The sequence below is a fragment of the Strigops habroptila genome, chromosome 5 (genome assembly GCF_004027225.2).
Source record: "Strigops habroptila isolate Jane chromosome 5, bStrHab1.2.pri, whole genome shotgun sequence".
NCBI lineage: Eukaryota > Metazoa > Chordata > Aves > Psittaciformes > Psittacidae > Strigops > Strigops habroptila.
Genome location: NC_044281.2, coordinates 38,187,704 through 38,209,297, shown reverse-complemented (window position 1 = coordinate 38,209,297; position 21,594 = coordinate 38,187,704). Strand labels below are relative to the sequence as shown.

Genomic DNA, 21,594 nt, shown 5'->3' with positions numbered 1-21,594 from the left:
TGGAAGTCTGAGATGCCGCACTGAGGAGAATGCAGCGCAGGAAGTGCAGAAGGTTTGTGCTAACTTGCTCGCCTGTGAGAGAGATCCATTTGGTGACCTTACCATAAAGGAGACAAGCCTCTTTTTTTCGGAGGTATTCAGCAGTTCTCTTGACTAACTTTAACAGGAACTGTGAGTGCTGGAAGAGGGAGTATTTGCTGCAAGGGTTATAATGTTTCTGAATCCTCTTGCGCCTTCCATGCAGGACTGCCTGCACCACCACAGTCCCCTCCAGCCCAGTGGCTCAGCCATTTTGGAGGTGCTGTGGGTGCCTCTGTCTTTGGAGATCATGCTGTGGGTGCTTCTGCTTCCCACTCAGCGGGCATCCTGCTTCTTCATTTCCCTGAGATCACTGTTCTGCCACCAGTCAGCTGAGACAGCATCACCTCTTTGATCTTAAGAGGACAGTTTTTCTCAGTGGAGCTGGCAGGGGTTGAATTACAGCAGCACCTTAATAGAAGACAGAGATCCAGCACATTAAGGGAAAAAAAAAAAGTCAAACCAGCCCAACACACTGATTAGCAAAAGTAGGCAGTTCATCCCAAAGGTGCCGTGACCCTTCTGCCAGATAATTTCCTGGGTCTGTCCAAATTAATTTACTGGCTCTGTAGGTGGGCTTCTCCTCTTGGTGGTTTGGTGAGCATAGCGAGTAGGTCACATTGATGGGAGCTCCTTGTCCTAGTATTCCCGGATGTGTCTCAAGCCTCCTAGCATCTCTGCAGCAAAACTGAAGCCCAGCTCTTAAAAACTGTTGCTGCATTTGCTGTAATAGGCAGTGCTAGGAGCCATGGGGATGATTTCTTTGGTGAATTGCAGTGCTTGATTAAGCGAGTACTGTAAATCCCTTATGTTTGAGGTGTAGCAGGGCCTGGGAAGTTAGCAGAGCCTTTAATATTCTGGAGGGTTTTTTTAGTCTTGTCAGAAAGATGTGCAAAAATCCAGTAACCTCCAAATGTCCCACTTGTATTTGTTTCTTAGTTTGCAGAATGACTCTCACCATAGCAACTAGGGTTTGATTTCCTCAAGCGCATGAATTTTCATGGATTTGTGACGGGGAGAATGGACCCAAAACCATGAGCTAAAGCAAAGGTTTTGCAGCATGGCAGTGGCAGGAGCACCACTAGATTTGGTTTATGAAGGAGGGGGACCGTGGAGGGAGAGGAACTCAGCTGAACAAAGGCTTGCACCTGACCCCAAATAGTTTTATTTGCGAAAAAACAGGCCTGACGTTAATTTAGACTATTGCTGAATGTCACCCTCCCTGCTGCTGCATCACCCTCTGGCAGCTGAAGTGGCTTTGCTCCAGTTTTATGAAGATACGAGGTTTCGCATGGCAGCAGTCACAAGAAGGATTGGCTGCTTCCATTTTTGCAGAGCTCAGCTGGAAACCTCGTACTCTGCCTACCCACGGAGGTCAGAAGGATGTTATAGGCAGAATGAATGAAACGGGCTCCTCTTAGGTCTGCAGAGAAAACCCAGCTAGGGAGAGGCAGGAAAATTGCACATACTAGCAGGAGAGAACAGAGCTCCAAATGATCTTGAGAAATCAGGCACAAACAAATGGGCTGCTGTGAACAAGTGCAGGTCCAGGAGGGAGCAGTGGCATCAGTGCAGGATGGCGTACTGTCTCAGTACCAGCCCCACAGACTGGGGTTTGGGTTATGGGGGACTGCTTCAGAGCACAAGCTAGCTGAGTCAGTCTGTGGAAATAAAGAGGCAAATGTCTGTAAAGTAAACCTCTGACTATACTTAGCACTCAGCCCCTAGCTGAAGTATTTGTCCAGTTTGGGGCACCATGGATGGGGGCAAAGAGCCCAGAAAGCAACAACACGATAATTGGAGGACTAGAATATCTATGAGCTGAGGCTGAAAGACTTAGAATCATTTGGAGGCTAATAAAGGGAAGGAGGAGGACAGCTCAAAGGCAAAAATCTTTAAGCATGTGAATGCTTTAGCCATTAGTGGATACTCTGTCCTCCATGCTCTGGAGGACATAATAATGGGCTTAAATTGCAGCAAGAGATTAGGTGTTAGGAAAATCTTTGTAATGGGAAAGATAATGAAGCATTGCTCTAAGGACCTGGAAAAATGGGGGTCCCAGTTTTTTTGAGGGAGCAGAGATGTTAGTCCAGGATCTGCCACCAATGAGCTCCACCTGCCTTGAGGAAGGAGAGGACAGTGGAGATGATGACCTCTTTTGGTCCTTTCTTCAGCTTGTTGCTTTTATGATTACATGAACACAAAACAACCATGAGATGGCATTTGTGAACATACCAGAAGCTTCTTGGTGTTTACATTGCATTTACTTTGGCTCAGTAAAATAAAAATACAAAAAAGAAACCTCCCATCATACACACCTAGGATCTTCCTCCCTGAACTCCATACATGCTTCTTGCTCTTACATTGGTGGTACTTTTCCAGATAGAGATGATTATATTGTTACTGCATTCCAAGGGATGCCACCAGTGGTTTAATTGAAAGGTTTTTTGCTGTGTCATAGAGGAGATATCCCTGACTTGCATCCTGCATTGGGCTTGTGCTAACCTAAGATGCTCACTTGTCTGTAATTTCAGGTCTTGGTGGTTTGTGGCAAAGCTTGTGGGTATAAATGACTCGAGAATTAGCAAGCTGAATGCAAACGGTAAAGGAGTTAGTGCTTTGCTTATGATACCAGATCAGCTGCACTCCCAAAAGATAGACGGCTGGGACTTTTATGACCATATTTTCTCCCTCCTGAAGTCTGCATGCTTTATTCATCCTAAGGGTAAAAAGCTTCTTCCTTCCTCCTGAGGTGAAAGGGCCTTTGCTGCTGCCTTTTAAAACCTGCCAGAAGTTGGAAGAAAACAAGAGGGGAAAGGCTGTTCCTCACGTTATCTGGGTGGAAGGACTTGATGCTATATTGGTGATGGAGAGACACTCCAGAGCCAGCTGCACACTTGCAGAACAAAACAAACGTTCTGCATACACCCACCAAGCTTTGTGACTGATGCTTGGAGTCCTTGGCACAGGCAGCATGCTCATGGTGACGGACCAGATGACAACCACCTTCTCTCTCTGCCCTTCCTAGCCCTCTCTTCCACTCTTGCCCTGCCACTCTGCATGACATCTTAATCCTGTAACACCTGTGCAGTAGTGGAAGGTGTTGGGTGCCCAGCCAGTGGTCCTTTAAAAAGCCATGAAGAGGAGGCAGTTGCTTTGGGAGAGGAGGTGGTGAACACTGGGAAGAGCCACCTTTCTGGATGAGTGCCTATCTACCTGCTTTTCCTACACTTCTCATGCATTACTGCTGGCAAGCTTCTAAGCACAATTAAACCTCTGACAGATAATCATTGATGGAGTGGTGTCCCTAGTGAATAATACAGGAATCAGGTATTTCTTTTTTGGCATCAAACTGCTTCAGAAAGCATATTTTGAAAGTGGAAAATAGAAGGAAAAAATCTATTAATTGAACAAACTTCCCACATCTTGACACATTGCCCAGTTGTGTCTCATCTTCTGGGAGCCACCAGGGGATTTGGTTTGGGGTTTTTTCTGTCATAGTTTGTGCAAGCTTAGGTAGTAAATGGAAAGGGTTTTGGTGCATTTCTCAGGATGAGGAAGAAGGAGCTCTGCCAGCATGTACTGCAGCCTTGGAACTGGGGTAGCTTCTGCCGTTTTGTGCTGTGGAGGTAACAGACTTCTCTAGACCACTGGGGTGGTCAACAGGGAGGTGTTGGGAGCATAAATCTATAAAGCCAAAATGGGACACAGGCAGGCTGGCCCTTGAGGTCCCTCTTTTGCCAACAGCTTTCCATTGCTGAACTGTGTTCACAGGTCAGCCTGCCAAGGAGCAACAGAGGTGCTGCTCAGACCTAAGAGGCCCTGACAGGTCCGTGTGGGAGGTCGCAGGGGTGAGGCATGTTAAGCAGGCAGGTGGGATCCCAAAAGCAGGATTGGAGGCTGTGGTTCATGCAGGAAAGGAGGTTAATCAGAATGGCTCCCATGGATAGTTTGCTGGAGTTCAGTGGACTCTTCTTAGAGTCCATCAGTGTTTCTGAGTGTTACTTTCACATTTCTAAATCTTTTTATTATTATTTTTTAATCCATCCTTTTTTTTTTTTTTGCCATCAATAACCTTTTCTCTATCAACCCTTTTTTGCTTAATGCTGATATCAGCTTTGTAACACAGCAGTTTGTCACAGTCAGCACCTTCCCTGCTGTAACTGGCATAGGTACCACAGTTGTGCTTTAGCCAGATGATTTAGAAGAGCAGTTGTTTTCTGCTCTTCTGCAGTGTTTTCCATCCCAAGCTGTGGATGTGTTATAGAAGCATTAAGTCAAATACATCATTCCTTATGAGATGAAAAAATAGTCTGATGTTTGTTTGGAAAAGTCACAGCGCATGGTCTGATCCTGTCTGGGTCCCTCCCCTCCCATGTAGTGTAAGTGCAAGAACGGTTTGGGGTGTTGGGGTCATGCTCTGCTGTGAGTACCACCAGGAACATCCAGGGAGGGTGTGGAGGGTCTGAAAACAAACAGGTTTCATTGCTCCAGGTTGACGCTCTGCAGAAATGCTGCTTAATTTTTCTCCATGCTTGTCAGCCAGTGTCTGGGATTTTGTTTGCTTCCCTTCCCTGAAGGGAATAACAGCACCATAGCATGCTGATTTCCCATGGAAAAGGGCCGCCCGTCCCTCCCAGCTTTCTGAGTTTGTTCCTTCATTCACTGCTGCTCCTGATCAAGACACACCAGGGGTAGCGGCTGCTGCTGGGTGAGTTGGTGACTGTTGTCACTGTATGCGGAACAGATGAAGCTGTAAAGCCTGTGGCTCCTCTGAAGCTTGAGTTTAATCTGGTTTGAGCTCTCTCGGTGATGCTGTCTGCTGCTGGACCCTGATTCCCGGTGTGATCTTGCATGGCCACGTTGCTGGGTTGCCTGTCAAAAACGATCCTCCTGCACATGTTCTGCCATGGAGGCAGAGACAAGTGGCGATCAGCCTGTTTGCAGGACTTCCTGGAGGGGATCTTTTGGTGGATAAACACCTTCAACCCGGGCGAAAGAGAGGAGAAGGGATTGCTGGCATCCCGTCCTCAGCGTGGACTGTGCGGCAGGAATGACAGTGAGCTCGTCCGCAGCCGTAGGTTCCTGGAGCTGTGAGCTTCTTCCTTCCCGCATCTCAGAAGTTGTTAATTTCTGTGCTCATTCCAGATATGGAAAATGGAAAATGTCTGCTCTCAGCACCCTGCTGAGAGCAGACAGGTTTCTTAGGCTGATTGGTCACAGGCTAATGACATTACATGCCTCTGCTCGCCTGCAGCGTTGATTCACCAGGGACAGTTTTGTACTGTTAATCTATAATACCCCTACCCTAAGGCACTGCTTTCTGTGGCTGGAGTTCACAACAAAGTGAGCTCCCCGCAGACTGAGGGGCATGTGTGTGTTTTATCCTGTGATGCATTTTATCCTGTGATAATGCTGCTCTTTGGTGGTAGTTTTTAATTGCGAGGCACTGCAGTGAATTGTTGTTCCCTCAGCATTTCTGAGCACTGAGGCTCTCAGCAGAGCTGCTTGGACTTTTTATGAATTCAGGATGGGTCCTTTTTGGCTGACTACCATAGACGACATAAGGCTTTAAAAGCTGATCAATAATCCTGATGGTAGCAGCAAAATCCAGGCCAGGCAGTGTGACTGCAAGCCAGAGATTACGTGAAGGAAGTTTTAAATACCTCTTACTCCCTTGCCTTGTCTGGACTTATTTTGTCCTCCTGGTGCCCTGTGCTTCTCCAGGCGAATCCATTAATATTTCTCATGCTTGTTGAGCCCATGACAGGTGATTTAAAAGCGCTGGTTTGTGTTGGCATCTCCGCTCTTCGTAACCAGAGCTGAAACGCGTTGCCGCTGTCCTTACGTGTATTAGCACCGTGATTTATTACTGTTGTTTCCAGGTTTGAACACAGAGGTGCTGTCTCATTCTGGGAGGGTTGTCTGTGGGAAGCGAGCCCCCGAGGATGGCTGCTTGACAAATACCTGCACTCGGGAACACATCATCATTTAGACACACCTTTTAACTGCTTCATTGAGGAATCATCCTCCTTTGTATTTGTTTCTACAGTGTTTTGGTAAAGCTTAATTTACAGGCTTAAGCCGGTAAAAAGGGAGAAAAATGTATAAAAGATGCATCCTGGGTTTGATCCATTGCTCTGCCTTTGATAAGGAAGTTGTGGTTTGGGGGCTGAAGTTTGTACTAGCATTTTTGGCTCAGGTTTGCAAGGAGCTAGTGGTTTGATATGTGTGATTCTTTCTATCCCAAAATAAGTCTTCAGCCTCTGTCTTCCTTCAGAAAATGATTGCCGCACCCCAAAGGAGACCTTGCTGTGTAATTTGTGGGTAATAGAGGGGAGCAGACCTCAGAGGAAGAAGAGTTTCCAACATCTGAACAGAATTGTCTTAAATGAGAGAAACTGGGGTGTTAGAAATGACAGGTGTGCTGCTGGCTTTTCCTGGCTCAGAGTAAATGACTCTGGGGGAGAAATGGAGAAAAGCTTGCTTTCTGGGAGCTACCGCAGGGCTGCCTGCTTTGCATCATTACCTGAACAGTTGTGTCCTTGGACCTGAGCCCCCAGAAGGCAGAGGGAGAAGGAGCAGTGCTTGCACATGTGGGCCTGCGGTAGTTTGCAGGCTGACATGTGAGCTATTGGTTACCCATGCACCAGTACACTCCCTCTGTCAGGGGTCACGGCTTTCAGGGAAGGTGGCACACCTGCAGTCCCTGCCATCCCCTACATGTCCTGGGATGCCGCTCCTGGGAGGATGCTGTGCTGCTCTCTAGGCATCCGCTTCCTCCCTCTGGGAGATGCTGCATCCTTCTAGGTATCCTTGCTGTGCAGTTTCTGAGCCTTTGGCTGTGGTTTGAAAAGCAGGGCACATCTCTGGCACGTTTGCTTAGAGTTGTTTGGCTTGGGGTTAAAAGTTAACAATGCGCTTTCCTTGTTCGGTTCTAATTTAATTTGGGAAGGCAGCTGGGAGACAGAGGGCACTTACTCTGGTAAGTGCTATTCCCTTGATGGAAGTTAGTAGCTTGCACGGCGTGTGTGGTGTTGGCTTTGTAAGCTGACCTTTACCTCCATCAGGTTCATTTTCATTTATAATATTAAAAAAAAAAAAAATCCCAACCCCCTACCCTATTCTTTAAGCAGTGGGGACATAAATCCTTCAGTGGTTTTGGATTTATAGAATTACTGTGCTTTTGCTGAGCCTCCCATCCCACTGCAATCAAATGACACGGCTTTTGGTAACCATGCTGGCGATTGTGTTTTCCTCCCCCCACCTCCCTCCTCGCTGCTCCTGATCTGCACCTCCTCTTGCTCTGTGCAGCCTTTTTGGGGAAAGGTGGGCCCTTGGCGCCCATGCGAAGGGACAGGAGGGAGACAAGGCAAGTGTTAGGGTTGTCAGCATTTGCACGTGAAGCATAACAACCTCCAGGTATCTTCTGTCGTGGCCCAGAATAAAAAATGCTAAAACGCTTTTATTGGAGGCATTTCATCAGCAGTGCTACAGGCCTCCTCCGAAACCGGAGCGTTTCCGTGGTGGCTGGGGAAAGGGGGGAGATATAAATATCTTTCTCAGCTCTGCTTGGCTTCTCCCCAAGATAAATAGAAGTGAAAGTCGAAAGTAGAGCCTTGGCCTTCTGAAATCGTTTCCCGAGCCCCCGGGGACCTGAGCGCGGCATGCTTTCATGACGGGAAGGTAGCTCCTGGTGTTTTGGGGGTCTCAGAGGATGATGTTCAAGGGGTCTCCCTCCCCATTGCCTGGGGCAGATCTTGGCCGTACAGTGGATCAGCTGTGATCCCCAAACCTGGTGTCCAGTGGCTTCTGTTATGGAAAGCCTCAGGGAGCAAAGAAGCATCAGTGAGAAGCCAGCTTGAAAAGAGAGCAAAAAGAAAATGTCTGTGGTTGTCCTCTAAATCTTGTAGCATGTTTACTCTCAGAAAGTACAGCTACATTACCAAAAATCAATAGTTCTAGCAGCATTCTCCCTGAGAAACACACACACGCTCGGACACATGAGAGGTCGTGGGTCTTAAAAAAGCCGAGGGAATACAAAGTGCTTTGGTGCAAGGGTTTTGCTTCACTTTCAGCAGTGTACAAATGGAGCGCCCTTGACCTGGGCAGTGTCTTCTGGGACTTCCTGACTGTCTTTCTGGTTCTGATGTGCCTGAGGCTGTGCGAGGCAAGAGGGGTTGGGGGGAGGGTTTGTCTTATTAACTAATTTTTGCTTTGAAGTAGAATCATAGAAGTACATGTGTTTCGTAAGAAAAACAGGTTGTGGTGTGTAGCGATAGTATAAACAAGTATTTGAAAGACTCTTCCTTTGGCTGTTTTTGTATAAAGGTTTGACTTCCAGGGCTGCTGATGGGTCTGGCACATCCCAGCATTTTGCTGTTTTCTTCATGTTTGCAAAGACTTCATTCTACAGAAATAAGCGTGTCTCATCCCCCTTTTCTTAAAAAAAAAAAGAATAAATCCTTTTCAAATCCTGGTATCTCCTTGCTTACCAGCGCACCTCTATTAGGAGTGGAGAGAAATGGTTTCCCTTTTTCTTGGAGGGAGAGTGCTCTGTGAGGGAAAGGAGTGTCAATTTGACAGGGGCAGGTGTTAAGGTTTGGGGTGGGTGGGCATGCTGGCAGCAAGCACTGCAGCAAGCCCTCAAGAGCTGGAAATCATCCTTCCTTCTGAGATCAGCCAAAACAAAAAGAGAAGGGAGACCAACCCTCCCGCCTTTTTACTATCATCTCTTATTAATGAGACATTTTATCCTAAGTCATCTAACATGAACTACGCAGGCTTTTGGGAACATAATTAATCTTTAATTGTATAAATCTTTAATTGTATCAAATGGAGTTTGTATGGCTGTAGTAATTTCTCTTCTCTTCTCTCTCCTCCTCTCCCTGTTTGGGATGTTCCCTTAGTACAACTTCTCTCATCAGGGTGCCCTGCTTTAGGGCAGTGTCTGCATGGAGCTGCACACACAGTGCTTGAAGCCCAGCTGCTGCAGTGGGGCCTTGTGCTGGGACAGGGACCTGCGTGACGCCTGTGGCAGGCACCTGGCTCCTGCCTTCCTTCTCTCGGAAGAACTGGCAGTGAGTTGCAGCTTAATATGAGTCTGAGTGATGAGTGGTGAATTACTTCAGGCCCTGAGCAAACCAAGTCCTTGTGCGGAGTCTTAAGAGAGAAATGTCACCCCAAAGGCAGGTTGAGCTGCGGGGAGCTGCAGGTGAGCTAGAAGCTTCCCACCACCTCTCCTCATCAGGCACGCTGTGACTAAATGGTCCAGTGCAGAGAAACCCAGTTCTGTGCGGTGTTTGTGCTAACCCAGAGGCTTTTTGCAGAAGCATTTGGGGGTCGACTGCCTGTGCTGCCACGCAGGCAGGTCCAGGGAGGAGGAGGTGGTCCCTGGCAGGTGGGCTGCGGACAGCAAGCGCTCTGCAGCACGTCTGACTGCAGCTGCAGCCGTTTCAAACTGAAGCAGGGGCTTGGCAATCGCTGAGAGCTGGCTCGGCACGCATAAATACCCCTTGTCTTCGGAGATGCCATTCTGACTGTCGTGTGTCGATGAGGGATTGCTGGCCTCAGCCAAACCCTGAGTGGAGAGCAGTCTGGATATGCTGGCAGTCTGGAGCAGGGGCTGGATTCATCATGATGCCTGATGTCTGCTCTGTGGCCCACTTACCTTAGTGGTGCTCCCTGGCGAAAGCCCTGCTTGCTGTGTCCTGAAGATGGGCAAGGAATCACTTTTCCTAAGGCATTTTTCCTTTGTGGAGGAGTGACAATGAAACCAGGAATTGTCCTGAAAGAAGTCTAGCTGGTCCCCTTGTGAAAAAAGAGGTATTTGCAAAATACAGTACCCTTGGGAGAACCAACAAAAGAGCACTTGTGCCCAGATCAGCGACAGGCAAGCCAAATGCCTTTTTGGAGGAAGTGAAGTACAGCCTTTCAGATGCTAACTAGGTATTTGGGGTTTCAGTCATTTGCTGTATGGAGGAATTGATGCACTGTTGGCTCTAGGAGGACGTGTTGTGATTAATGCATTGGTTTTTGCTGGCCGTTAGCCTTAGCATTTGTGCCTTCTGTAATGGCAGGAAGGGGTGTGAGACTGTCTTGAGCCGATGCCTGCAGGGACAGATAGAAAATTCAATAGGAGACAGATGGAATGGACATTTCAGAGATCTCAGCAGTGGGGAGATGTCACTGCTCAGGCCCTCGGTGACTCACAGTGCTCCTGTTAAGTGAAGTTTTGAAATTAGCATCTTCACTGAAAAGCTTTTCCTAAGGCACGACTGATGTTTCCAGGTAGAGCAATTTCCTGTGTCTTAGTGGAATGGGAGGAGCAATTTATGCTTGGACACAGTACCTTTCTAGCAGTATTGCTGAACTTCCCTGTAAGAAATTCTGATGTCTTTTTTTTTTTGGTCTGCTTCATAAATTGGATTAATCAGCAGAGGCACGCCTCCGGGTCCCAGAGTTGGCTTGCTTTCATTAATTTGCACTCAAGTCTTTGCTGAACAAAGAAGGATTTGTTGAACAAAGCAGGGTCAGTGCTGAGATGAAGAACCTTGCACCTCTAGCCTGCTAGCTTGAATTAGGACTGAGCCATAACTGTTAAATCGTACGTCCTGTGGCCTTGTAAAAACCTCCTGGCCTCAATCCCTGCTCCTGCGGAGCCTGTGACCTCAAGAGCCATGCCGGGGTGGTGGCCCTCAGGCTGGTCAGCAGCTTCCCCAAGCCCCCTAAATGAGGCACAGTCAGAAAGCAAGGTAGGGAAGGTGTGAGCAACTGCTGCTGTAGATAAGAGGTGTTCATTTCATACCTTGATTTCTTTAAAGGCTAAATACAGTCTTTAGAGGGAGCAATAATTTAAAGAATAGTTTAATTAAAGGCAAAACAGGTCTGTGAGTAGAGGGGTTTTGCAGGGCCAGCTCTTGTGAGCGATCCCTGGGCCAGCTGCAGGCTGCGTTTCTCTAGGTGCCCCTCAAATGGTTTTTTTCTCCTCTCTTTCAGCTCTTTGAGAACTTCTACTTCGGAGAGGTGCAGCTGGACTCGGTGCGTCTTTCCCAGAGGTTCTCCTCAGATGCCTCTGGCTACTATGCAACATCTGGGCAGCTGGTGTTCTGAAGCGGCAATGCGGCTGCCGCAGCGGGGTCACTCTGTGCAGAGGCACATGTTCATCAGTGAAATGTTTTTACGGGACATGAATTTTGGATAGGCACCTGGGAACTCCGGCAGGAATGCCTTGTCACTCCTCGAAAGCACATTGCAGCCGGGAACCATGGCATTCCCCTGGAGCTTTTCCTGCACATACTGCCTGCCCTCCCTTCCGGGGGAACCGGGATCCTTCCACCTCCTTTCCCCATTGGTAACAGAAATGTCGCAAAGGTGCCTGTTTGATGTCTGTGGCCTCTTTGTTTTCCAAGAAAACAACTAGAAAAACTAGAGCAGGTGGCTTTCGGGGCATCACCAGTGTTTAAGCATAGCTTTCTTTCAGAAGAAGGAAGTCTGTTCTTAAAATAAGTATTTAAAATCCAAGAGAGATCCCTGGAGCATGATTTAAGGATATTGAGGTCAGGCATTGCTTGGATCTCCAGCGGTGTGCCTGTGTGATGTAGATCTCCAAATAAATTAATTCCCTTCAAAAGCAAAGTGTTTATCTCCTGTTGCATTGATAGTTTCTGTAATTAAACTTCCAGCACACAACTATGTTAATAAGAAAGCATTTATGGTAGGAGCTTTTTCCAGTGACCGTTTTGGAGCCTGTAAAAAAAAATGTGCCTTGTAGGTGGTTTCTCTGTTAAAAGGAGCACAAAACTCTTTGATACCATTGTGATTCCTTCAGAGATCTGAAGACGACTGTTTGCTCTTGTAAATCTCCACGTTCAGTATGAATAGAAACACAAGCTTTCAACTTGCCCGAGGATGAATGATTTGAAAAATGGAAGATGCTGGTGTTAAGTTGTTCTGCAACAACCTGGCAGTGACAGCAGCTGCTACTGCCCCTTCCTAGTTGCTGCCATCAATGTGGAATCATGCTGCCATCGAGGTGGAGAGTGTGTTAGCTAGGGATGGGGCTGCTCCCTCAACACCCACTTGTACTAGTGATTGTTTATAAGAGGTTTTAATCCCATTTCCTTCTTCCCAAAGTGAGCTGGTGTGTCCATGCTCTGACTGCATGCCTGAACAGCAGTGAGAGGTGGTCAGGATTTGGAGTGGCTTTCTTTTTTTCCCCCAGATGCCTTGCCAGTTGTGTTTCCAAGACCAAACTGACTATCTCTGCCTTCAAGCCTGCGTGCCAGGAAATCAAATTATATGTGGTTGTGCCCGTTGCCTTTTACTGTGGCATCTGTGCTTGCACCCAATTACAGCTGTGGGGCTTTTTGTCTCTGCTTTTTCTTGCAGCCAAATGCCTTTGTGCTCTCGAAGTGAAGGAGGAAGGGTCACTCGAAACCGTTTCCTCAGCAAGCAGAGCACTGGCATGCTCGCTAGCAGCCTGATGCAGGTAGGTGCTGAGAGCACTTGACACCGGTTGCTGTCATCTTCCTGCCAGCCTGAAGAGGTACTCGGCAAATCTCATCAGCCGCCCAAAGAACAGACCTGGGAGCTGCTCGCACAGCCACCAGCTGTGCTGCCTGTGCAGGAAGGGAGATGCACCTCAGAAAGCTCCTGCTTTCTGCTGGGTTATTCCAAGTTGTTCTTCACTGAGGTGGGCTCACAGTGCAGCAGGCTTTGGGACTGAGCCCTCTCACCTCCCTAATATGGGACTAGCTTTGACCTTCCGAACAGCATCTTGGCATGGAAGCAAACACGACTTTTCTACAAGGAAGGGGCTGATCTAAGGATACTCCTCCACTTCCCACTAGTGCAGATGTGTTTTAAGGACAATTATTTCTGTGAGCGTTTGGAAATTGGTTGAATTTCGGTGGTAAGCGGCTTATCCCGCTGCTCTAGCCTGGCACGGCTAAGTTAGTTTCACACCCCTGTTCCCGGACAGAATTAAGGGTTCTGGTCTTTTTCTTTCATCTGTGGAGCCGTAGGTTAGGCTGTGATCCAGCAAACCGTTGTGCATGTACTTAAATTCACACCTCGCTTGATCCCCTTGTATAATGTTAAGCACACATGTGAGTCTGGTGGAGTGGCAGCTCTGCTTTGCCGGCAGTGCTTTTGAAACAAGCACTTACACGAACGAGAGGGGCAGAGTTGGGTGTTGTATCCCCTCACCCTTACACAAGGGAGCTACTCACATAAATAAAACACACCTACTGCTTTTTGGGGAGTGAGGGCCAGAAGAAAATATACTGGGACGGATTATCATCTATCATTGTTCATAAATATAATTAGAACAGTTTCATACTGAGCATGATAAAACTGTGGTTTATGCGTGGTCCTGCACCAATGAATTGAAATCCCATTAAACCAGGCAGTGTTACAGCTTTGTAAGATATAACCTGATGCTTTAGAGCTTGGCTAAAACTTGGTAAAACCGATATCTACTGCTCTGCTTCTTTCCCCACCTAGGCTGCATTGGAGGCTGGCCACCCTGCTTGCAGATCCACGTGTCTTGAGTGCACAGAGGAAGAAGGAAGTTGCTTTATGCCATCATTTTCCTCAGCAGCAAGACTCATTGGAGCCCAGGTCAGGAGCACAGTTCATCATTAACCATAAAGTTGAAAATAACAATTTTCTTAAATCCAGCTTTATTTCCAACTGCAGCAGCCTCTGTGAGGGTCAGCTTTGCTGCTTCCATGGCCTCTAGCTGCTGCTTCTCCCGTGAGGAAGTGCAGTGCTCTGTTTTGTCTCTATCCTGAGCATCCTTGCAGAGAGAAGAAAAGCCATGTGTGTGCTAGGAGCTCCCCAGCTGCAGCTGCAGCTGGAGTGAGCTGTCAGCATTCTTCCTTGCCAAGCCTCAGCAGAGATGTCCCTGCGAGTGGCCCCATGCCCACCCTGCCTGCCTGCCTTCCCTGGGCTGAGAGAAGGGAAAACCCAAAAGCAGTGGTGTGAAACTCTCCTGCCTTGCTCTGCATGGTGGCTTCCCTCGGGGCTGGGGTGGGCATCCTTCCTGGAGCCCCAAAATGCGGTGCTGGGGTGGCGAGGGGCCGCAGGGTGGGCATGGCAGGGATGGAGTAAAAGGTGGGGGATGCAGGGTGGAGACATGGCAGGGACAGAGGATAAAGGGTGAGAATGGGCATTGGAAAGTGGGGGGTGGAGGGCGAGGGCTGCAGGGTAGGGGCACGGCAGGGTCAGGAGATGCAAGCTGGGAATTACAGGATGAGGACATGGCAGGGAGCGGGGGTGTGAGATGGGGACATAGTAGGGACTGGGAATGCAGGATGTGGGGTACAGGATGGACATGTGGCAGGGATGGGGGATGTGGGGTGGGGACATGGTAGAGACCAGGGATGCAGGATGAGAGATACAGAATGGAGATAGCGCAGGGGCCAGGATGCAGCCGTGCCGTGCCGTACCGACGGCTCCCCCGCCCCGGTGCCGGCGCGCAGGTGCGGCGGGCGCGGCGGAGGCCCCGCCCCGGCCCTCCCGCCGGTGCCGCCCGGTGCCGCCCCGCGGCCGCACTCGCCGCCGGCGCCTCCCCGTGCGCACCGCACCGCACCGCTTCGCACCGCACCGCACCGCGCCGCGCCGCTTCGCTCCCGCTGCGCCGCCCGCTCCCCCCGGCGCTGCGGCAGTATGCGGGGCTGCGGCGGGCGCCGCGCCCTGATGGCCTTGCTGGCCCTGCTCCTGCCCGCTGCCGCCGCCGCCGCCGCCGGGCCCGCCGCCGGCCCCGTCACCGGCCCCGGGCCCGCCGCGGCGGGGGAGAGCCCCGGCAATTTCATGGAGGACGAGCAATGGCTCTCCTCCATCTCCCAGTACGGCGGCAGGATCAAGCACTGGAACCGCTTCCGAGACGTGAGTCCGCGCCGGCAGCGGGGCGGGGGTGGGGGGAACGGGACGCGCCGCCGGGCACCGGGAGCCCCCTCCCCGCCCCGACGCTGCGGCTGCTGCAGCGCGACCCTTCCCCCGGCACCAGCCCCGTCGCAGGCGGCCGGGGATGCTCGGCGCTGCCCGCATCCCGCTGCCTCCCGCGGCGGCCGTGGGCGGCTGCCGGCCCCGGTACCCGGGGGATGCTCCCGGCTCGGCAGCCCCGGCGCCAAGACCACCGTGCCCGACGCCACCGTGCCCATCGCCAAAGCTGGCACGGCTGATGCCAAGGGCACCGTGGCCAGGGCTTGACACCAAAGCCAATCTCGCCAAGGACGTGGGGGTTCTGTCCACTGCACCGCATCAGGGCACAGGCAGAGGCACAGGCAGAGGCACAGGCAGGCCCTGCCTACCCTTTGCGGGCAGCGGGGGTGCTGCGCCGTGGCCTCAGCCCCTCGGTGACAGCGCAGCGCGGGTCGGGGCACCTCCGCTCCCCGTTACTCTGAGCCCTGCGGGGAGCCGGGGCCGGCTCTGTCCTGGCGGATCGCGGTCCCGGGGATGGGGGATGCGAGTCAGGGACCGGGAGGATGCAGACACCTCCGGAACGATGGCAGGCGATGGGCACATTCGGCTCTGAATCCCCTAACCCCGAGCTTTTACGCAGCCCCTAACAACAGCCTCGGTGGCATCTATTTCCAGCCCTTAATTTTCTGGGGCACTTGGGATCTTTCCTGGGCTTATTTTACACCCCTGCCCCCATGTCACACTCAGCTCGTGTCCGGGGGGGGGGGGGCACTGCAGCCCCAGCCAAGGGGGGTGTCCAGGGGACCTGCGGCAGCCGAGCGAGTGGGGAGGGGGCACACATCCGGCCCCTCCAGTCTTTGTTCAGATGCGCGTCCAGGTTCACCTTGGAGCAAGGATGCACTGCCGGCAGATGTGTCCCACGACCCCCCCCCAGATAAACCAGTTAGGGGGGCAAAGCACGGGGGAGGGTGCCTGGAATGGGCTAACGCCTCCCCGGAGACTCCCACCAGCAATGTACCCGGCTGGGCAACGCAGCACTGGGCACCTGGGACTTCGGCCGGCTGCAGTGCGTGAGGAGCAGCACGTGTGGATGTGCCCCCATGGCACTGGGCATTCCCGCGGGATTTGGGGCTGAGAGACCTCCATCCCCAGGTGCTAGCAGCACACATGGGGCCTGCCCAGCCATGCCAGACCCCCTCAGGTCCAGGGGTCTGTGACATTGCCGGTGGTTAACATGGATTAATAAGCAAATCCCATGGATTTATGGGGGTTTTGGCCAAGCAGCACTGGGGGGGGGTGTGTGCGACCCGCGGTGCAGCGGGGAGGAGGCCGGCGGCTGTGCTGAGAGCTGCGCTGCAGGGAGCTGCTGAGCACCGCAGTGTTACTAATCACGGCACGGGAACGCGGCTATCGATTGCGGTGCAAACGCTGCTGCGCTGGAGCTAGAGACATCCCCTCCGGAGCTGCCTCTGATTGAAGCTGCCATCCAAACGCCTGCCTGCCCTCCTCAGGGCTGCAGGGATGCTCCTGCCTTATCATGAAACCCACCACAGAGCATCCTGCGGGGTGAGCGATGCTGCCTTCTGGGAGGGTTTGAATCCCTCACTGCTCCTCCTGGCTCCTGGGATGCTTTCAGGGCCCTGGGGGAGCAGCCCTGCCTCCCCAGGCAGCAACATCCATCTTAGCCCGCTCCTGGGCTCGCTGTGGAAAAAAACAGGCAGCAGCACAAGGACTGTCACCCCACCGGGATCCAGCAGGGCCTTGCAGGGCTCCAGGGGTCTTCCTCCACCCAATGCCTCTTCCATCCCTGTTCCCTGCATTTCCTGGCTGGCCAAGGGATGGTGGAGAAGGTTTTATCCTCGATAAAGGCTCTCCAGGACTACAGGTCTTGAGCCAGAATGGGGGTGGGTTGACGGTGACATCTAGGGAGTGAAAAGGCCTTTGGGCACCTGGGAAGGTCGGGATGCTGAACTGGCACAGGGTGCCCATCACCGTGGGCTGGCGCCGGGAGCAGGGGCTTTGGGCTGTCCTGGTGCTGACGGTGGACGCTCTCACTCTCTCTTTCTTTTTTCCGGTGTCGGCCGGGCTGTCCCGCTGCCATGCTGCCAGGAGGTGGAGGTGAGCGTCCAGGGGCTGCCTTGCCCTGGTGGCAGCCTGCTTTTGGGGGGGGAAGGCTGCTCCTCACCCCTGCTTGCTCCTCTCCTGGTATGGGGGGTGTGTGCAATGTAGGGGAAGCCTTGCCGGGCTGGTGGGCCAAGTAGGGTGGTGGCACACCCAGCCCGGTGTCACCTCTCCCGCCACCTGCGCTCATCCAGGCTCTGCCCCCTTTGCAGGATGATTACATCAAGAGCTGGGAGGACAACCAGCCTGGGGATGAAGGTACCACTGGGATGGAGCTGGGACAGGCTTGGGATGGGGCACAGGGGGCTCAGTGCCAGCCAGCATGATTGGGGGGGACACTTTCTGCCCACACCCCCCAGGCTTTTCCCTTCCAGCTGGGAGCAGCACCAGGGCTGGTGCATGCCGGGAAGCGGCAGCTGGTGCTGGGGCACTGCCCAGCTGCAGCCTGAATGGCGCTTTGTGCCGGGCCGGCTGGTGGCCATTGCTGCTGGGCTCCCCTGGGGGGTCCCCTCCTGCACCAGCCCCTCTCTGCCCCCCCAGCCTTGGACACCACCAAGGACCCCTGCCAGAAGGTGAAGTGCAGCCGGCACAAGGTGTGCGTGGCACAGGGCTACCAGCGTGCCATGTGCATCAGCCGCAAGAAGCTGGAGCACAGGTAGGAGGGCGGCAGGGCCGGGGCTGAGCCGCTGGTTGGGAGAGGCGAAGGCGGCAGCCCAGCGCTGACCCCCGCCTCTCGCCCCACGCAGGATCAAGCTGCCGGGCACCAAGGGGCACGGGGGCTGCAAGCCCTGCCACGCCGCCCCGCTCGCTGCCGTCTGCGGCTCCGACGGCCACACCTACAGCTCGGCGGTAAGGGTGGCGGCACCTCACCGCGGGGAGGGGGGCACTGCTGTGTCCCCCCCGCCGACGTCCTGCTGCCACCCCGCAGTGCAAGCTGGAGCAGCAGGCATGCCTGGCCAGCAAGCAGCTGACGGTGCGGTGCGAGGGGCAGTGCCCCTGCCCGACCCCGCACAGCCCTGCCGGCGACAGCAAGCAAGGTGAGCAGGATGGGGAGCAGCACGGGGTGTCCCCGAGCCCTGCCTGGCCTGATACTGCACCCCGGGCCCTTCCCAGAGCCGTGCACCGGGCAGGACCTGGCCGACCTGGGTGACCGCCTGCGTGACTGGTTCCAGCTCCTGCGGGAGAATGCCAAGCAGAATGGCTCTGGCGGCCTCCCGGCCAGCCCCACCACTGGTATGTGTCCCCACTGCAGAGGAGGGGACATGGGGCGCTCTCCATGGGGGGATCCTGGCAGCCATGGGCCGCATCCTGCCTCACAGCACTGGAGAGGAGCGTGGCGGCCAGCTGCAAAGAGGCAGTGGGGTGGATGTTTGCCCGGCTGGACACGAGCGGGGATCTCTTCCTGGAGGCGGCTGAGCTGGCTGCCATCAACCTGGACAAGTACGAGGTGTGCATCCGCGCCTTCTTCAACTCCTGCGACACCTCTAAGGACGGCCGTGTGTCTGCTCCCGAGTGGTGCTTCTGCTTCTGGAGGGAAAGTGCGTTGTGTCCTGCTGGAGCAGGGGGTGCATGCCTGGGGGGTGGTGCTGTGGGGTTAGGAGGATGCATGCCATGGGGTCAGGGTAATGCATATTGTGGGGTCATGAGGAATCCATGCTGTGGGGTTAGGGTGGGGGAGATGCTTGCCGTGGGAGGATGTGCACTGGGGGGATGCATGCCATAGGATTTGGGGGGATGCACACTGTGTGGTCATGGGAAATGTATGCTGTGGAGTTGGGGAAGGCAGCATGGGGGGGGAGGTAGGGGATGTGCATGCTGTGGGGTCATGAGGAAGTACACCACGGGTTAGAGGGGAATGCAAACGATGGCGAGCTGCATGCTGCAGGGTCTCAGTGGGCTGTATGCCACGGGGTTGAGGGGGAACACACACCATGGGGATGCACGCTGTGGGGTCAGGGGGCTGTGCATCATAGGGCTGGGGGATGCCCACCCTGTGGGGCTGCACACCCGCCCTAAGAGCAGCATATGGGGGTGCTGCAGAGCCGCCCTGTCTGAGGGAGCTGGAGAAGATTCAGATCCAAGAATCAGCCAAAAAAAAGTCGGGTGAGTGAGGGGTCCCTTTGTACTCTGGCAGGACCCGGCCCAGCCAGGCTGGGGAGGGATGGGGACCTCTGGGGGGGCTCTGCACTGCATGTGTTTGGGGGGCCGGGGGGGTCATTTTTTCCCTGCAGGCACCTTCATCCCCAGCTGTGATGAGGATGGGTACTACCAGCGGGCACAGTGTGAGCCGGGCGGCGGGGAGTGCTGGTGTGTGGACCAGCATGGCGTCGAGCTGACCGGCACCCGCAGCCACGGCAGCCCCAACTGCGGTGAGTGCAGGGAGAGGAAGCTGGGGGTGACCCCGCTGCCCAGGAAGGGGGCCACAGTCCCAGGACCTGGCCATGAGCCTCTACCCCTTGGCCCTGCAGAGGAGGCAGTGGGGTTTTCAGGCGACTTCGGAAGCAGCGTGGGCTGGGAGGACGAGGAAGAGAAGGAGCCAGAGGAGGCGGGCGAGGAAGGCGAGGAAGAGGAGGGCGAAGCAGGCGAGGGCGATGATGGCGGCTACATCTGGTAGAGGAGCAGCAGAGCCTGGCGGGCGGCACAGCCGGGTGGCAGCCCCCCAGCTGGGGGTCCCCGTGAACCCCCACTGCCGGCGTGGCGAGGGGTGGGGGTACCCCCCGGTCCTGTGTGGGATGGGGCGTCGGGGTGCTCGCCTGGGGCAGGGGCAAGCGGGGCGGGGGGCCGCGCTTGTGCGAATCTGAGCTTTTTGTCTTTGGGTAGAGCCATGTAGGCCTAGTGTGCTGCTGCGTGGCCTGCGACTGGGCCAGCGGCGCTAATAAACGTGGGGAGAAAAGGAACAAAACCAAACACCCCCTCCATAGATAAGCTGCCCCCCCCGCCCCGCATCCCCCTCGTGCTGTGCTTGCGTGGCCACCCCGGCCCCCGGCGTTGTGTAGCGGCTGTGAAATAAATACCCCGTGCTGTGTCGAGCGCTCTCCCGCCCGTTCCTGCCCCCGACACCCTCCGCGCCCCGCCTGCGCCTGCTGGCACTGCACGGGGCGCGGGGGGTTCCCCCTGTGAGGGGAGCCGGGGCTGCTGGTGGTGCCCTGCTCCTGCCCCTCACGTAGAGCGGGGTGCCCCTGGGTCTGGTCCCTGCATTCAGCTGACATGAGGACGGAACTGAGCTCCCTCCCTAGGCTCCTAGCCCCAAATATACTCCCCACTCCAGCCCCTGACCCTCTCCAGGACCCCAACCCCAAATTAGCCCCCTCTTCCCACTCCCCAGGGCCCTGAATCATCATCAGCACCCAGAATTGCCATCCTTCCCTGATCCTGGACCCCAACCTATGCCCCGTCTCAAGCAGGACCCCTACTCAATCCTACCCCTGACCCAGAACATCCCTTACAGGACCCACCCAGTCCAACCCACATCCAGCCAGGACCTCCACCCCCCCTCTCCCCCCCAGCTGCTCTGCACCACGGGACACCAGGGCCTGAACTTGCAGCATTTATGGCTCCAGACAGGAAATAAAACAAAACGACCCCCAACCTCCCTCCAGTTTGGGGTCACCAGCAGCTGGCAAAGGCACTGCCTTTGTCCCCACCCCAGGATGCCCACCCTCTGCTGGGGTCCAGATGCAGAGTCCTGACACCACTAGGCACACAGGGGGGATGTGGCAGCGCTGTCCCTGTCACAAGCTCCCCTCTGGGGGTGTCAGAGCTTGCTGGGGTGTGCCGGCTGCCGCTGGAGCCGCCAGGCTGCCTGCACCCCCTCACCCACCCTGTTGAGCCCAGCAAAGGCACTGGGGTCTCCAGTGCGGCGGTAGTGTGCGATGGGGGGCTGCAGGATAGTGATGGGGATACAGAAGTTGAGGTGGGGGTAAGTGGATCCTGCACCGGTGTCCCGGGTATTGCTGGCCACGATCCCTGGCGGGGAGAGGAGCGATGCCTGTGTCACCAGGTCCAACTAGGGGACACCCATTGGCCCCCCTCACCCATGGGAGACCCTGGCTCACCCAGGAGGCGTCCACTGCGGGAGGAGACGAGGGGCCCGCCGCTGGAGCCCCCATGGACAGCGCAGGTGGTCTGCAGCATGACGGGGCGTCCGGCCACTGCCACCACGGCCGACAGGACTCCCACCGTCACTGAGGGGCCGCATGCCCGCCCCAGTGCCCCGAACCCCACCACGCTCACCTCCTCTCCTGGGGTGATGAGGCAGGAGGTGGGTGCAAGGGGGTGACTTCCCTCCTGCTCCGGCACCCCACCTGTTCCCCGGCTGCTTACCTGGGAGAAAGGTGTCTGCCAGGCAGAGAGGGACGAAGCCGGGCACGCTCTCCTCCAGCTCCACCACTGCCACGTCGAAGGGGGATGACTCCTGGGTGGCGAACACCAAGCGTCCATTGAGGGTGGTGGCAGGCCTGAGGACAC

The 21,594-nt window shown here is 54.4% G+C and overlaps 3 protein-coding genes across 4 annotated transcripts in view; 2 read left to right on the top strand and 1 right to left on the bottom strand.

The window, feature by feature from the left end:
- The window catches only part of ASCC1 (activating signal cointegrator 1 complex subunit 1), a 40,982-nt gene extending 29,267 nt beyond the window's left edge, over nt 1–11,715 (top strand). The window contains exon 10 of the mRNA XM_030487696.1: nt 11,077–11,715. Coding sequence (XP_030343556.1) covers nt 11,077–11,190 — 114 coding nt within the window. The 3' untranslated portion in view covers nt 11,191–11,715. The remainder of the gene's footprint in view (nt 1–11,076) is intronic.
- A 210-nt stretch (nt 11,716–11,925) lies between these two features.
- The window catches only part of TYSND1 (trypsin domain containing 1), a 25,291-nt gene continuing 15,622 nt past the window's right edge, over nt 11,926–21,594 (bottom strand). The window contains exons 3-5 of one of the 2 annotated variants that reach the window (XM_030487678.1): nt 21,451–21,584; nt 21,183–21,368; nt 20,662–21,093 (exon numbers count right to left, since the gene is read on the bottom strand). In XM_030487678.1, coding sequence (XP_030343538.1) covers nt 20,882–21,093; nt 21,183–21,368; nt 21,451–21,584 — 532 coding nt within the window. In that variant the 3' untranslated portion in view covers nt 20,662–20,881. Of the gene's footprint in view, nt 13,880–20,661; nt 21,094–21,182; nt 21,369–21,450; nt 21,585–21,594 lie in introns of those variants that run through there. The other variant, XM_030487679.1, reaches the window with a different exon arrangement.
- Nucleotides 14,662–20,156, top strand: SPOCK2 (SPARC (osteonectin), cwcv and kazal like domains proteoglycan 2). The gene is made up of 11 exons (XM_030487690.2): nt 14,662–14,970; nt 17,116–17,124; nt 17,340–17,385; nt 17,668–17,782; nt 17,874–17,976; nt 18,056–18,164; nt 18,241–18,360; nt 18,447–18,665; nt 19,168–19,230; nt 19,359–19,496; nt 19,596–20,156. Exons 1-11 carry the CDS (start codon nt 14,752–14,754, stop codon nt 19,739–19,741), a joined length of 1,287 nt encoding a protein of 428 aa, XP_030343550.1. The 5' UTR covers nt 14,662–14,751; the 3' UTR covers nt 19,742–20,156.